Source organism: Gossypium arboreum, chromosome 11 (assembly GCF_025698485.1).
Source record: "Gossypium arboreum isolate Shixiya-1 chromosome 11, ASM2569848v2, whole genome shotgun sequence".
Lineage (NCBI taxonomy): Eukaryota > Viridiplantae > Streptophyta > Magnoliopsida > Malvales > Malvaceae > Gossypium > Gossypium arboreum.
Genome location: NC_069080.1, coordinates 130,583,004 through 130,599,941, shown reverse-complemented (window position 1 = coordinate 130,599,941; position 16,938 = coordinate 130,583,004). Strand labels below are relative to the sequence as shown.

General features: G+C 33.4%; 1 protein-coding gene and 1 long non-coding RNA gene across 3 annotated transcripts; one reads left to right on the top strand and one right to left on the bottom strand.

Moving 5' to 3' along the window:
• Positions 1–4,442: 4,442 nt before the first annotated feature.
• Positions 4,443–5,729, top strand: LOC128284255 (uncharacterized). The gene is made up of 3 exons (XR_008274645.1): positions 4,443–5,072; positions 5,167–5,364; positions 5,464–5,729. It is a non-coding gene; the product is annotated as an uncharacterized LOC128284255 (long non-coding RNA).
• A 1,630-nt stretch (positions 5,730–7,359) lies between these two features.
• LOC108472290 (probable leucine-rich repeat receptor-like serine/threonine-protein kinase At3g14840) lies at positions 7,360–16,938 on the bottom strand. Of its 2 annotated transcripts, XM_017773789.2 has the most exons (19): positions 16,482–16,938; positions 16,227–16,398; positions 13,444–13,515; positions 13,253–13,321; positions 13,062–13,133; positions 12,864–12,935; positions 12,685–12,756; positions 12,446–12,520; positions 12,290–12,361; positions 12,104–12,184; positions 11,933–12,004; positions 11,675–11,743; positions 11,525–11,590; positions 11,324–11,383; positions 11,193–11,228; positions 11,073–11,119; positions 10,589–10,965; positions 10,251–10,449; positions 7,360–8,641 (listed from the first exon to the last, which is right to left on the bottom strand). In XM_017773789.2, exons 1-19 carry the CDS (start codon positions 16,570–16,572, stop codon positions 7,479–7,481), a joined length of 2,937 nt encoding a protein of 978 aa, XP_017629278.1. In that variant the 5' UTR covers positions 16,573–16,938; the 3' UTR covers positions 7,360–7,478. The 2 variants fall into 2 exon arrangements, with proteins under 2 accessions (XP_017629278.1, XP_052878048.1); XM_053022088.1 differs by lacking the exon at positions 11,193–11,228.

The following is a 16,938-nucleotide window of genomic DNA, read 5'->3' as shown; positions in this document are numbered from 1 at the left end:
CACGTGGAGCCTGACGTAGACCATATAATGCCTTTGTCAGACAACACACCAAGGATTCGCCATTTAGACCATATTGAACATATCCAAGAGGTTTTTGCATGAATACTTTATTAGTAAGATCACCATTCAAAAAAGCATTGTTCACATCAACTTGACGGAGCTGCCAACCATTGGAGACTGCAACGGACATTCGAAACCACCAAACTAAATGTTTCCTTGAAATCACACCCAGGTACCTGAGAACATCCTTTTGCCACCAATCAAGCCTTACGACGAGTGACAATTCCATCAGGATTTTTCTTTACTTTGAAAATCCATTTGCATCCAATTACCTTCAGACCATACGGTAAATGAACAAGTTTCCAGGTGGAGTTATTGATTAGAGCGTCATACTCAGCTTGGGCTGCTAATTTTCATTCGTCACTAGAAAAAGCTTCCTCAATCGTGTGTGGTTCACAATTTGACAGTTTTAATGGACAAGGCTTTGGGTTTAAAAATACCAACCTTTGACCAAGTAACCATGTTATGTGTATTTCCTCCTTGTAAATGAATAGACAAAATATTTGAAGGAACTGAGGTTTGATGAAGAGAACTGAAACTTGTGGACGAAGAGACTAATTGTTGCTTATGACCAGACCCCAACTCAGCTGACAGGGAACAAGAACTAGGAGCAAGAGGCGAAGACTCAGCGGGTCAAGCGGGTGAAGGCTCCATGGGTCTACAAGATAGAGGCTGAACAATAAGAACATATGTGGAGACACACTGATTGGGTTGGGATGTACTCGCAATAGCCGGAGGAAACAAAAAATGATGTTCATCAAACATAACATGTTAAGAAATAATTACCTTCCCATCTGGTGTAAGACATTGATAGCCTTTGTGTTACAAACTATACCCCAAAAATGTACACAACTGAGAACAAAAATCCAACTTGTGTTGTGGAAACAGACGTAGATATGGAAAACAACACTTAAATACTCGTAAATGGCCATATGTGAGGTTCGTCCATAAAGAGCCTTATAAGGAGACTGACCTTTCAGAATCGAGGTAGGGAGTCTATTAATGAAATGAAAAGCACAACAAAATGCATAGCCCCAAAAATTGAGAGGGAGATTTTTTTAGGCCAAAAGAGTGAGGCCCATATCAACAATATGTTTGTGCTTGTGTTCAGTTATCCCATTTTGTTCGAATGTATGTCGATAAGACAACCTATGAAGAATCCTATGTTTATCTAAGACTGACATGAACATACAAACTCACATTTCCAATCACTTTGAAATTGTTTAATATCTCTCCTAAACTGAGTTTTGACCATCCTCTGAAATTTAACAATACAATTCATAGCTTGAGACTTGCGGCAAATGAGAAAGATCCAAGTATAGCGAGTACACATGTTAATAAATGAAACATGATACCAATGATTTCCATAGACAATAGACGCAGGTCTCATAAATCAAAGATAACAAAAAAAAGGATCATTATATTTAGTAATAGAGTTTGAAAATGGTGATTTATGGGACTTCTTTTTCTGACACGCAATACAAACGTTGTCAAGGGAAAATTTATTTGAAGCAATTTGACTTTGAGCTAAAACAGATTTAACAACAGGAGTAGAAACATAACCAAGTCACCGGTGCCACAAAATAAATGAGTATGGTCTCCAGTATTGGCAACGAAATGAACCACTATAGTCTGAACAGAAGCAATCGGAGAAAAATGGTAGAGTCCGTCACGAATGTGGCCCCGTAACAAAATCTCTTAAGTCTTAATATCCTTTATAACAAAATAAGAGGGGTGAAACTAAAAAAATACGTTATTCTTAGTAGCAAACCAAGACACTGATAGAAGATTCTTTCGTATATTCAGCATACACAAAACATTAGAAAAATGAAGTAATTTAGTCCTCATAGGTAAAATAGAATTCCCAACATATGTGATCTTGCTAAGAGTCCCATCACTGATTAAAAAAAGAAATGTACCTGAATATGGTCTAGACTCGTTCAATGCAAAGACCTCGCAGCAGACATGATGTGTAGCCCCCGAATCTGGATACTAGGACAAGGTCCTTACAGGCATAGGAATGTAAAAATCATCATTCTCAAAATTGGACCCAAAATAAGGGGCATTGACATTGGACCTAGTAGAGTTTGAGACATCGGATGGATGAAAATTGGGAATCCGGGGTAACCCAAGGCACGATGACGAATCAATAGCAGAAGGCACAGGAAAAACACAAGCCTTTGTTTCGTTAGCCAAGGAATACAAGGACCAGTATATAGCTCAGAAGCACCACCACTTGCAGGCCAAAGCCCGCGGCCACGTCCAATGGAGCCCTCAAAACCAACATAATTAGAAGTAGGCCTAGTTGGAGGAACACAAGAATCCGACCCAAGTGGAGAACAAGCAGCCCCATAATTCTAACCTGGGCTAGAGAGTCTAGCATGTGTGGACGACCCAAATTGATGGCCAAAATTAGGCTGCCGAGTGAACCCATCCGCGGGCCCATAATGTGGACTCAATCCAAGTACAAGAGGAGAACCATCACCAGGCCCAAATTGCGGACTTGACCCAACATAAGCCTCAACATTCGGGCCTACTACATTACCAAACGCAAAAGAGGGTTATCTAAAACCCTAGTCTAAGAATGATGTTCATCAATAATTACCTTTCCATTTGGTGTAAGACGTTGATAACCTTTATGTTACGAACTATACCCCAAAAATGTACACGACTGAGAACAAAAATCCAACTTGTGTTGTAGAAACGGACTTAGATACGAAAAAAACACTCAAATACTCGTAAATGATCATATGTGAGGTTCTGTCCATGAAGAGCCTTATAAGGAGACTGACCTTTCGGAATAGAGGTAGGGAGTCTATTAATGAGATGAAAAGCACAACAAAATGCATAGCCCCAAAAATTGAGAGGGAGATTTTCTTGGGCCAAAAGAGTGAGGCCCATATCAACAATATGTTTATACTTGTGTTCAGCTACCCCATTTTGTTTGAACGTATGTGGACAAGACAACCTACGAAGAATCCCATGTTTAGCCAAGACTGATGTGAACATACAAACTCACCTTTCCAATCACTTTGAAATTGTTTAATATCTCTCCTAAACTGAGTTTTGATCATCCTCTAAAATTTAACAATACAATCCACAGCTTGAGACTTGCGGCAAATGAGATAAATCCAAATATAGCGAGTACATATTTAATAAATGAAACACGATACCAATGATTTCCATAGACAACAGACACATGTCCTTATAAATCAAATATAACCAAAGAAAAAGGATCATTATATTCAGTAGTAGAGTTTGAAAATGGCAATTTATGAGACTTCTCTTTCTGACATGCAATACAAACGTTGTCAAGGGAAAATTTATTTGAAGCAATTTGACTTTGAGCTAAAACAGATTTAACAACAGGAGTAGAAACATAACCAAGTCACCGGTGCCACAAAATAAATGAGTATGGTCTCCAGTATTGGCAACGAAATGAACCACTATAGTCTGAACAGAAGCAATCAGAGAAAAATGGTAGAGTCCGTCACGAATGTGGCCCCGTAACAAAATCTCCTAAGTCTTAATATCCTTTATAACACAATAAGAGGGGTGAAACTCAAAAAATACGTTATTCTTAGTAGCAAACCAAGACACTGATAGAAGATTCTTTCGTATATTCAGCATACACAAAACATTAGAAAAATGAAGTAATTTAGTCTTCATAGGTAAAACAAAATTCCCAACATATGTGATCTTGCTAAGAGTCCCATCACTGATTAAAAAAAGAAATGTACCTAAATATGGTCTAGACTCATTCAATGCAAAGACCTCGCAGCAGACATGATGTGTAGCCTCCGAATCCGGATACTAGGACAAGGTCCTTACAGGTATAGGAATGTAAGAATCATCATTCTCAGAATTGGACCCAAAATGAGGGGCATTGACATTGGACCCAGTAGTGTTTGAGACATCGGATGCATAAAAATCGGGAATCCGGGGTAACCTAAGGCACGATGACGAATCAATAGCAGAAGGCGCAAGAAAAATACAAGCCTTTGTTTCGTTAACCAAAAAACACAAGGACCAGTATATGGCCCACAAGCACTACCACTTGCAGGCCGAAGCCCGCCGCCACGTCAAATGGAGCCCTCAAAACCAACATAATTAGAAGTAGGCCTAGTTGGAGGAATACAAGAATCTGACCCAAGTGGAGAACAAGCAGCCCCATAATTCTAACCTAGGCTAGAGAGTCTAGCATGTGTGGACGACCCAAATTGATGGCCAAAATTAGGCTGCTGAGTGAACCTATCCATGGGTCCATGATGTTGACCCAATCCAAGCACAAGAGGAGAACCATCACCAGGCCCAAATTGTGGACTTGACCCAACATAAGCCTCAACATTCAGGCTTGCTCCATTACCAAACACAAAAGGGGGTTATATGAAGCCCCAGTCTGTGACATATGGGAGGGAGCCGTAACGATTGTGAGGCCACCCCACCAGCAACTAGGGAGAAACACCGACGGACCACCAAAGAAGGTCCAGCAAATTGACCGGAACCCGTTACCGAAAAAGAGAAAACAATAGGTGGCGCATTCAAAGTCTCAATAAGAACAAAAAACACCAGCACCTGCACCTTGTCTAAATTGACTCGCCAGAGCTAAAGTCGACATTGCAGAGGCTGGAGCGTTGTATTCTCGATTAAAATGATAAAAGCACTTTTGAGCCCAATGCCCAAATCGGCCATATATTTGGCATTGAACTTTCGATCTAAAACCCTTCTCACGACCACTAGTGGGGGAACGACCACCACAGACAGATGTTTCTACCGACAATGATGGAATCGTTTCCACCAGATAAGCATGAAACAGTACCTCCTGCTCCGCACAATGCTGCCGACCCTCATACTCCAACAGTACATCAGTGAGACATTGAAATGGAAGATCTTTTGACGAGAATGATGCGAGAGTGAGCACGGCATCAAACTCTGATAGCAACCTCGCAAGCACGATCTCAACTTTCTCCGCTTCTGACATACGAGATCCAAAAGCCTCAATCAGAGCACAGGTATTCAAGATCTTTGCTATATATTCTTTAATTAACATGGTGCCTTTCTGAATCGAATGTAACTTATGACAAATGTGAGACAACTTGGCTCCAGTGATGGCGACGAAAAAGCAATGAGTAGTGTTCCAAACATCGTACGTCATTGTGGCATCTGTAAAACAAGATAAAAGTGAATGACTAATTGTAGAAAGTAACCATGGGGCAAGCAACTTATACTATTGAACGAATGATGAGGCCTCTGAATTCGGAACCAAAGAGCCCTCCAGAGACGGTACAAAAGGCGGTGGAGTAGGTAATGTTCTTTCCAAAAATCCAGTTAACTCATAACCCTCAATAATCAAGCAAATATGTTGCTGCCACTGAACGAAACTGCTTTCATCCAATTTGACAGTGTCATGGTGAGGAAAATATTTTATTAACCAAGCACTAATGAACATTGAACAACTGTGATCAGCAGAAGCAGAGGTAGCCATGGAAACAAACAAAAAGAAGAGCAAATCTCCAGAATCTAGGCGATTGATACCATGTTAGTATCCATGGAAAACTTAGTAGAAATAGAATGAATATGCTGAGAATTTACTAGTATTGTTATTATTTTTCATCTGTACACCAATAGTATTTATATATAATTTGTGCATGAGTAATTGCTACTAACAACCTCACTAATAGCACCAGCCTGTATAACAAACTATCAATAACAGACTAACAAAGTCTTTCCTACACTCTAACTCTAACATGGAGCAATTTTGAAGTGCATTGGAAATAAGAGTTCTACTCTTTTGAATAATTATTTTCATGGAAAAAACCTAAAACTTTTGCTAAAGGTTGCACGTTAAGAAGTTTTCAGATCAACAACAACCAATCAGAAAGGTCACTACCACGATTTTTCGCTAATTGCAAAGATTTGGAGTTTCTTGATGTTGAGAACAACAATTTAAATGATACTTTTCCGGACTGGTTAGGAAATTTGGAGCATCTACAAGTTCCTATCTTGAGATCGAATGGATTCTATAGTCAAGTGGTTAACTCTAATGTTATTGTTTCCTTCACTAATTTGCATGTCATTGATCTTTCTCATAATAATTTTAGTGGCTACTTACCTATCAGTTTTTTTTTTTTTTAGAATTTGCATGCCATTAGAAAAGAGTATGAAAAGAAAGGTGAACCAGAATACATGATAAATGCGATGGCTGATGGAATATGGTATTATGATGTTAAGGTTTATCTTTTGCAGCTAAAGGGTTGGGAATGGAGTTTGAATCACTGTTAACCAGCTGGATGGTAATTGACTTTTTGAATAATAAATTCTTGGGAGAAATTCCTAAAACACTTGGTGAACTTCATTCACTTATTGTCCTAAACTTTTCTCATAATAGTTTAATAGGTCCTATCCCATCATCATTAGGTGATTTGTTAGAGCTTAAATCATTAGATCTCCCATCAAACATGTTCAAAGGAAGAATTCCAATGGAATTAACAAATCTTGGATTCTTAGTGGTGTTAGACCTTTCTCAAAATAATATAACAGGACCCATTCCTCAAGGAAAACAATTTAATACTTTCCCAAATTTGATGGAGATGACGATGAACTGAATTGGAGATTTTCTATACTGATGGGAAACGAATGTGGGTTGGTGCTGGCAGTAAGCTTCGGATACATTTTACTCACAACTGGAAAACCATGGTGGTTGATTAGGATTAACAAGAAAGTTCAGCAAAGATTAATTGTAAAAAGGTAGAGAAGCAAACTCTTTGGCAGCTTACCACAGATAATTAAACAATATATTTTAAAATATTTTAAAAATTAAACGATATTAGCGACGTTGGAGGTGCATCCATGTGTGGTGGTGGCGACTCTTCATCATCACATATTATTTGTTGTCCTTTCTCCGGCCACGCTTACCACTGATGTTGAAGTGGTGGTAGTAGTAGCCTATAATTTTTAGGATTCGTATACTTTTTACTTTTTTATTTTTTCTAAAATCTGTATGTATTATATAAAGAATCCCATCTTTGAATTCAATTCAGGCCTTGAAGAAATAATAATAATTCGATTGGACCCAAAAATTTTATAATTTACATATCCTAAAGCCATAGTATCCGACTCAAAAGTTTTTTATACAACCCATGAAAACATGACTCAATTAATTGCCCAACATTTAAATATGCCCTTTCTTAATTTCTTTTTATTTTTAATGACAAAAATATTGCAGATTGGATCTGCCTTTTGGGTATTTTCATTCGTTCGGCCGAGCAAATATTCGGCCATATTGTTGCTCATTGTCCATTGTTGTGTAAATTTAAACTATTTATTTCATATATTAAAAGCATTTAATCATTAAATATGTATTGATATATATATTAGTGTCAATAGACATCTTTTATCAATTTGAATATTATGTATATCTAACGCGGGAACGTGATACTCATATCAGAAAAACATGGCTCACTTGTTTGAATTTCTGAAGTGATTTGTGCATTATATGTAGCAGTTGGCCTCGTACTTGGAAGCTTCGGCAATGGTGCTTCAAAATTAAGAACCTGAATTGTTTGCCTTATCGATGGCCTTAAATGCGGGTCTGGATGGACGCACCACAATCCAATCATTAACAAGCATTCCATTTGTTTAGCATCAAAGTTCATACTTAATTTTGGGTCAGCTACATCAAGCAACCGTTGGCTTCCATATGAATCCCACACACAAGCTACCAATGAAACTTGAGATTCTTCATATTTGGACTCTACTGATCTTCTACCGCATGCAACCTCCAATGCCACAACTCCAAAACTGTAGACATCCGATTCCTTACTAGCTTTTCCCGATGAAACACATTCAGGTGCCAAATAGCCCAAAGTCCCAGCTAAATGGGTGGTTTGTGACGCTTTTTCATGATCCACTAGCCTAGCAAGCCCGAAATCCCCAAGTTTAGCATTGAAACTAGAATCTAACATAATGTTGCTCGCTTTGATATCTCTGTGTAGTACGCAATGGTCACCTTCTTCATGAAGATAGAATAGTGCTGATGCCAGGTCCTGCACAATTTTAAATCTCACTTCCCAGGTCAATAAGGTCTTACCTTTAAAAAGATGGGAATCTAGGCTGCCATTAGCCATTAACTCATAAACAAGTATAAGTTCTCCTTTTTCATGACACTGACCAATAAGCTTCACAAGATTCTTGTGCCTTGATTGGCTAATAATCTTCACTTCAGATGCATATTCCTTAATTCCTTGCTTAGAGGCTTTTGAAATCCGTTTAACAGCAACATAAGTATCCGAGTCCCTCAAGTACCCTTTATAAACTACACCAAACCCTCCTTTTCCTAGTTTTTCACCGTTGAAATTATTGGTCATTTTAGCTATTTGTACCAAGGAAAACTTCCTAAGTTCCATCCCATTTTGGAATTCATCGCCAAAGAGAACACCAGATACTTCATCATCTAATTTATAACAGCAATTCCACCAAAAGATGCCTACAATCAACAAAGTAGCAAACGTTGCTCCAGCAACGATACCAGCCATTGTAGCTGTCGAGATACGACCACCACTTTTTGATGGAGGTTTATAACCTGGATTAAAAACAATACATATAAGTCAGTACAAAGATGACATGAAAATCTTGGTTCAAATCATTATATACAAGTGTTATTAAGATATCAAAAAAAAGTGTAGATCTATCCATGGTTGGATATGTAATTAATTTCTAGATTATGTTTGCAAATTTACTTACATGTATTTATATGTTATTAATTATTTGGTTTATCTCATCCAGTCTCATGAGATATGGTTATGATTCTCCACAAAATAACGTATCATTATTGTAAAATGAGAAAGATGTTTTGGTAAAGACTAGAAAGAAGGATCAACAAGTCTTCACCCTCGTCCACTAATGTTTAGAAGAATTGATGTTTGCGAAAGTGGTTAATGCCATTACTACAAAAGAAGCTTGGAAAATTTTGCAAAGTTGTTTTCAACGAGTTGACAAAGTGAAGAAGGTGCGGCTCTAAGTGTTTCAAGATGAACTTGAAATTTTGTGAATGAAGTAATTTGAAAAAGAAATTGGATTATTATTGAAGGATGTTGGCTGTTGTGAATCAAATAAAGAGATATGGAGAAACACTGTAAGATAATTATGACTGTAAAGATTCTTCTTTCCTTGATTTCAAAGTTTGATTATGATGTTTGTGTCATTGAGTCAATATTTAGACTACATGACAGTTGAACAAGTAATAGTTGAGTTACGAGATAAATAATAAAAATTTAATGGAAGACAAGATGAATCATTGGAGCAAGTTTTCAAAACCAAGTTATATTGAAAAGATAAACAAGAAGAAAATAATAATAAAAGTTGACGTTGAGGATGAGAAAGAGGAAGAGGACATGGCTTTGGCCAAGGAAGATGTGGAGGAGGTGATCATAGTAATTGCAACAATGATAGCGGTAACATATCAAGTAGAAATTGTGAAAGAGCAAGACAAAACTACTTGAGATTAAGCAAAATGAAGTATGTCAAGTATAATGTTAAACGCTACCGTTATTATAAATTTGGTCACTTCTCTTAAGAGTGCCAAAATGATACTAATGAAAATGAAGAAAATGTCAATCTCATTAAAGATAAGCAAGACGTGGAAGAACCAACTTTGTTTTCAGCACTCAAAAATGAAGAAATTGAAGATGAATACATTTGGTATCTTAACAATGAAGTGAGCAACCATGTGTGGTTAAAAAAGAAGACCTTTGTAGAACTTGAAAAAATGTTAGAGTTTGTGTTTTATTTGAGCACTCATTCTAATTTTTTTGAAAGATAGTATCCATAGTCTTATTATCGATGTTAATTACATTCTTAAGCTATAAAACAACATAATCCTTCAATAACGATATGAAATTTCACATGAAAAATTCTTTTTTTTTTTTTAGTTAAAAGTTTAGAATTCTAGCTTTGATTGCAAGGTATTCACCTCAAATGATATGATGTTTATGTTGGATCTCAAGTCAATTGAAACAAAGTGCTCGAGGGCTAGCATGGATTATGAACCATGATGTTAGCATACGAGATTGAATCACTTGAATTTTGGAGCAATCAAAGTTCTAGGGGAAAAGAAAACGGTAAAAGAAATTTGGGAGCAATCAATGAGATTAATTGGAGATAAAAAGAGTCAATGGAAGTTGAAAACCTACCAGGATCGAAAATAGATATTGCTGAGATAAGAGGACCATAGATGCTTCTCTCCGGCATAGAAGTTGTCCCTTTCCCGGCCCATCGGAAATGGATCTCCAAAGTGCCATCGGTTACATTTACAGTAAATTTTTTTACTATTGGTATGCTTACCCCTCCAGCTTCTTCTTCAATATTGAAATCCTTCAGCTCCTGCTTTCCCTGCAATTATTATCCATTCCATTTAATTCTACTTTACATGCAAGCACATGTTGTAAAGCAATATTTGTGTATATATATAAAATTCGACACTCATCCGAATCAGGATAACATACTAACAAGAATAATACTAAAAATATACCTGAATGTAAACATCAAATATTCGTCTCCCCAAACTGCTATAAGTTTGATCATCAGTGAATTGAATCTCAGCGAAATGGAGGTTTACTGTGTAAGTTGCATTGGCGAGACAAAATGCATAGTAAGTCAAAGAGCTAGGCGCAAGCCTTGCATTTATGTAGAGTTCTTCTTCATCACCATCCACAGAAACTTGTCCATTGTCCAAAACTAAGATGTCGTCGGGGAGGTCATCGCTTAGAAAGATTCCGGTGCTGCTAAATGCCCAGTTGGTACTTCGGTAAAATGTCGAAGGCCCGGCTTGATCGTAATCGGCTTCGTAAGTGGTGTCATTAACAGTTGTTATTCTCCCTCCACAGTTTATATGGACAAAGTGCAAAGCTGAGGAAAATAACAATCAACAACAGTTTGAATAAAATATAGAGTGTTATATATATATATATATATATACATATATATATATTAGTGCATAAAATATAAATACTTACGTTCTGATGTGCAGTTAATTAGGCTTGTCAAACATGGAACAATTCCCCTGATAAAACAATTATAAAGTTAGATGAAAGAGAAAGAGTTAGTTTAATGGTTGTTGTTGTCTTAATACGTACGTGTTATTGACTCTTGCAATGCTTGAGAACAAGTTCCTATAGGTCGATAATGGAGGAAAAATTATAATAAAAAAAATAACAGATATTTATATAATAAGGATCCACTAATGAAGTTAGATGAGGAAGTTTACGGGCTATTTTGTTGGCAGTCTGATACACCAGTGTCTGTGAAGTTGTTATATGAAAGATCGCTGCAAATAGGATAGTTTTAGAATATTATTTTCAATAAATGGTTATTTATTATCTTTGTGCAATAATTTTGATTTTGGTTAATCAAACTAGTTAAGCATATAATCAATGGAATTCAACATTAAATAAGAAGTGAACCTTACATTTTTACGTTTGTATTAAGCATCCATGAAGGGACTGTTCCAGTAAAATTGTTTCCATTTAAGAACCTAATGAAAAGAAATCATCAAGTTTTTCTTTTATTTCCATTTGTTCCAGATGAGTATATAACTAAAAGAAAACCATATACTTACAAATTATTCAAAGCAAGAGCAGAAAGCTCTTCTGGAATTTTTCCATGAAGTCTGTTAAAGCTGAGATCTCTACATGAAATTTTATAAAAATGATATTTTATCTCATAAAAATTTTTCAATTTATTTCTTGAATAATCAAAAGTACAAATAAGAAAAGGCAAAATAAATAATGCATCAAAATTCACAAGTAAATTATGTCCTAATATAAAAATATTTTTTTAAGCCAGATATTTTAGTAAAAAATGTGTAATTACTTACAAGACATGTATTGTTGTGAATGTCCCAAAAGAAGCAGGTATCTCTCCAATGAGATTGCAACTCCTCAGCATCCTTTAATTCAATCACAAAAGTAATTCTAATATTATTTTAGAACTCCTCAATGTCTTATAACTTTAATAAATCTTTGCTTTATTTCAAAGCTATGCTTACAGTCTATCCAATTTAGGCAAACTGGCATTGATAAATAGTTGTGGAAAACTTGTTTCAGCTCCATTCAAGTCGCTAATTATTCTGTAAAATAATATCAACCACATACAAACATAAATAAGAAATTAAATTTTGTTTATTTTTACGTAATGACTGTTGTCACGATGTTTTAAGATTATTGGAGCTTACATGTATTCTAAGTTTTCTAAAGTAGCATTAATGGATGGAATTGGACCACTCAAACCACTTCCCTCCATATATCTGCCATTACAAAAAAGATGGATTCATTTAATTGATTGATAAAATAAAAAATTAAATAAAGAAAATGTTGAATTAAATTCTCACATCTGTTCGAGATTTGTCCAATTTTGGAATATGAAGTCAGGAATCTGTCCTATAAAGTTATTGTCACTAATCTGACTGTTGAGAATACAAAATTATCATAACTATATCATGTAAAATATATTGAAAATTACGAACGATACGTATAAAAAACACTTTATCCAAACATATATATATATATATATATATTCAGACATGAGAAAAATTAGTAAAAATGAACGTTAGAAATTAGAATTGCTTACAATTCCTTCAATGAAGTCAGCCTTGCAAATACTTCAGGTATTTCACCAGTAAATTTGTTGGAACTAAGATCCCTGAAGAAACCAGTAAAAAGATATTATATCGTTTATGTGATAAAAATACTGCATGTAATGATAATTAAATTTTGCTAGAATTAAAAAGGAAGAAAACAGTCTCTTACAATCGCTCAAGTTTGGATAGATTCCCTAGTGCTGCAGGCAAAGTTCCAAAAAGATCATTGTTCTCAAGGATTCTACATAATGTTTTTTCGATAAATAAAATTAACTAACCACTAAACAATCATTAAAAAAATGAAAAAAAGTTATCATCACCTTATATATTTAATTATATAAAAGAAAATTGATATAAGCTAACTCACAAAGAAGTAAGATTTCTGAGATTTGCTAGCTCTCCTGGGATTGAACCTGTTAATCTATTTCCAAGAAGGGAACTGAAATACAACACATCTTTTGCATTTAGCAACATCATATTTCATAATCAAAAGATGAACTATTGTATGTTTCTACATACGCATAGACACAGATAAGAAATTAAAGGAAAGAAACATACATGCTGACGAGTCGCATAGAACCCCATTCTGGAGGAATGGGGCCACTAAGATAGTTTCGAGTTAGGTCACTGTAAGAAATCGTTTAAAGCAAGATATTATTAGACATATAGTTAATTAATGATGTAAAGTTGTTGAAAAAAATAAACTTCATTTATATATCATGAAAAAGAAAATTTTGAAATGTCCTTACATTTTTTGCAGGAAAGGAAGACTTGTTAAGTTTGGTGGTAGAGTACCCAGGAGATTTTGTGCTGTGAGTAATCTGATACAAAAACAAAGCGAGGGTTATATTGCTGAAATCTTAATGAAAAAAATCGCATTCAGAATCAATGTTTGTTTCATTGAGTAGTAAAACTTTGGTAATCAAAAGTCATACTTTAATTTTCTCAGTACTAACTTTGCTTAAAATTGTATAATATCCACTAGTTACAAATGTATTATTTATTTTTTTAGATTTAGATTGATAAATGATTTTAAGCTTTGTTGAATCAAGGGAAAGAGTTTTACGTTGCCTATTTTCGTTTTTGGATTCAAATTTTCTCTATAGAAGAATAATAAGAGAGTATTGTTTTATTTGTAAAAATAAGATTTGAAATAAAATTTTATTAAGTAGAATCTATCATATCAAATCATCAAAAACAAAATTAAATGAGAAAGCATACCTAAATCCATTGATTTCTTGGTTTTAATATTCAAAATTAGCATTTTTTCTAAAGATGAGATGTTAAGAAAAGTTAACTATATGTTATTTGGGGACCATAAATTGAATAGCGATGTGTCTAATTTACATATATTTATTTTTTATAATTTATGCAAATACTTTAATAATTATTAGGATTTTTTTATTAGCTTTACATTTGAATTATCAAAGTAATTTATATATTTTAATTAATTTTCTTAGTTAATATTTTGAATAATCTTACTTTGAATTATTAATAAAGTAAATGTATATTGTACAATGAACACTGGACAAATGTTTTGACTTATGATTTTAATTTTAAATACTATTAAAAATTATCGATCTACAATATATAAATTTTTAATATAATATGAATGCTCTAATTATCATTTGAAAATATTTTATATTATATTTGAATTGTCAAATAAGTTAATATATTTTAATTATATTCAACAATTCAATTAAGAAATTAAAAAATAAGTACAATAATTATAAATACTCTATTTAAAACTTTGATTAAAATGTTAAACATAAAAATCATGTGCAGCGTATGTGACTTTCAATATTTTTAGAATTTAACTATTAATCAACCTAATTAGATCATCAATTTGTTGGTTCGATTAGATCATATAACCTAATTAAATAAATTATTAAAAAATAAAAAAAACAATTGAATCGATTTATATTGAACCTTGAATCAACTAATTTGATATTATTTTATAGACTAATAATTCAATCGATTTTCAATTTAACTGATTTAATTAACTAATTCAATCTAATTGAGAAGTGACATTAGAAACTAGTGATAGAACAAAAATGCTAGTGTATATATATATATCATGATATTAAAAGGCAATAATGTAGAAGACTTATATTGGATGGTAACTTGCTAACCATTTTCAAAAGCTAGAGAGAGAGCGCAAATCAAATGAAATCGGCAGCCAACATGCGATGTGGATTCCGTTGAATAGTCAGCAGTGGCTGTTAAATTAATTGTACTACCTTGCTATCCACTTCCCACTACACCTATCGGGCATCGGCTCCATTCATGGATTTTGATTTGACATTTATCGAATTAAAATTAAATAATAATACATTTAAATTCAATTATAAAAATATTTTAATAATTTATTTATTTTAAAATATTAAAAATGTGTCGAATTGGATTTTTTATAAAAATATAATTATATAGAATTCGTTGTTATTAATATATTAATCATATCACAAGCTTTTAGCTTTTATTAAAATAATTACATAAATAATTTTAAAATAGAACTAATCTATGTAGTTTTATAAAATTTTAAATTTAATTTTTATATTTTAAAATTAAAATCAAATCCTCTTATTCATTTTTTTTTTTAGCTTTTGTTAGAATTTCTTAACTGAACATATTTGTTTTTTCTTTTGTAAATCACATACAACATCATCATATTGGGATAGCCAAATTAATATGCTAAGTTGATAAATTTTAATAAAAATATAAACAAAATTATAATGATTGGACTAAAATTTAAAATTAGAAAATTAGGACTTAATTTTTGAATTTTTAAGTATGATAACTAAATTTTAAATTTTATCTAAGTATAGGAACTAAGTGTATATTTTAACATATTAATAAATCTAAAATTAATGTTATGGGAGGTGGTTTAAGGTTTACATAATTAAAGTTGAATGTAGCAAGGATAATAAAATTATTTATGAGAGAAGCATTTTTATAGTGCATTAATTTTATGTGATATTTTTTTCTTAAAAATCCACATTTTATGTAGATGTTGTTTTGGACACTGTTTCGTTTGATCCGTTAACTTAGAGGGTTCTTTTTTCGGGTTAAATTAACTTGTATATTCTTTAATCCATCAACACCTATAAACTAAATTTTGAAAAAAAAAAATCTTTTCAATTATTTTTTAACCAATAAGAAATAATAGTGTAATGCATGTAAGTTCTTACCAAAAAAACCCTTAGGTAATAACCTTAAGGTAGCATATTATCAAATATCATTTAAGTTTTTATTGTACAATGTTCTTTCAAGTTGACTCACTTTCATCTTTTAGTTGGATTTTAACATATATAATATCAAATCTTAAGCATTAGCACATGATAATTACACTTATACATAGAGTCAATTCAAATGATGTCATCACATATTTGTAAAATCTCTAACTCTCTCTCACTTCTAATAAATTTTAAATATGCTTAATAAAACCATATATAATCCATGAACAAATCTAACAAGTTTAGTCACAGCTCAATAGTGGACAAGTTTTCATTATAAGATAAATATATATACTTACATGTGGATGACATGGCAGGTAGTGTTATTGTTGAAGGAGCAATCACAAGTAACATTATTAGCATAATAACGTGTGGGTTGGTCCAACCAACTATTGCCTCTACTGCATGGATCAATAGAAAAGTTCCAGTTTGTCTTCCCCAATATCTTACCAATGCTTCTCAAAGCTTCCACTATAAGAAAAAAAGGGGTGAAATTCACTAAAAGAAATATTTAAGCAAATTAAGCTTCTGTCTAGAGGAATATTATGAATTACCTTCATCATTTGGAAGTGTAGCTTCATTTGTAAGTGTTGTGAGGCAACAAACTATGAATACTGGAACAAAAAGGAGTCGATGAATGAACATGTTGGAAGATTTTTGGAGAGGGATTCAAGAGCTCCTTTTTGCTTGATTTGAATGAACAAAAAATTGGGTTGAAAGATTGGGTTTTTCGTAAAGATATTACACTACGAAATTTTGGGAAGTTTATTTGAAAATGAATCAAAAAGCAAGAGGAAGAAAATTATAACAAAAAAATTGGGTTGAAAGATTGGGTTTTTCATAAAGATATTACACGCTACGAAATTTTGGGAAGTTTCTTTGAAAATGAATCAAAAAGCAAGAGGCAGAAAATTATATGGCCGCGCGCCTATGGAGAAATAATGGAAAAAGAGAGGTAGAGTGAACACTTGGAGATAAGAGAACCACTCAATTGTTGTAGTGTGATTGGAT

What these genes read in the sequence shown, in the direction of transcription:
- LOC108472290 (XM_017773789.2), bottom strand. Translation starts at nt 16,572, where the DNA reads ATGTTCATTCATCGACTCCTTTTTGTTCCAGTATTCATAGTTTGTTGC. An exon ending in TGGACAAATCTCGAACAGAT is followed by an intron (nt 12,362 to 12,445) that starts GTGAGAATTTAA and finishes TTGTAATGGCAG; the next exon opens with ATATATGGAGGGAAGTGGTT. An exon ending in CTTAATACAAACGTAAAAAT is followed by an intron (nt 11,384 to 11,524) that starts GTAAGGTTCACT and finishes TCCTATTTGCAG; the next exon opens with CGATCTTTCATATAACAACT.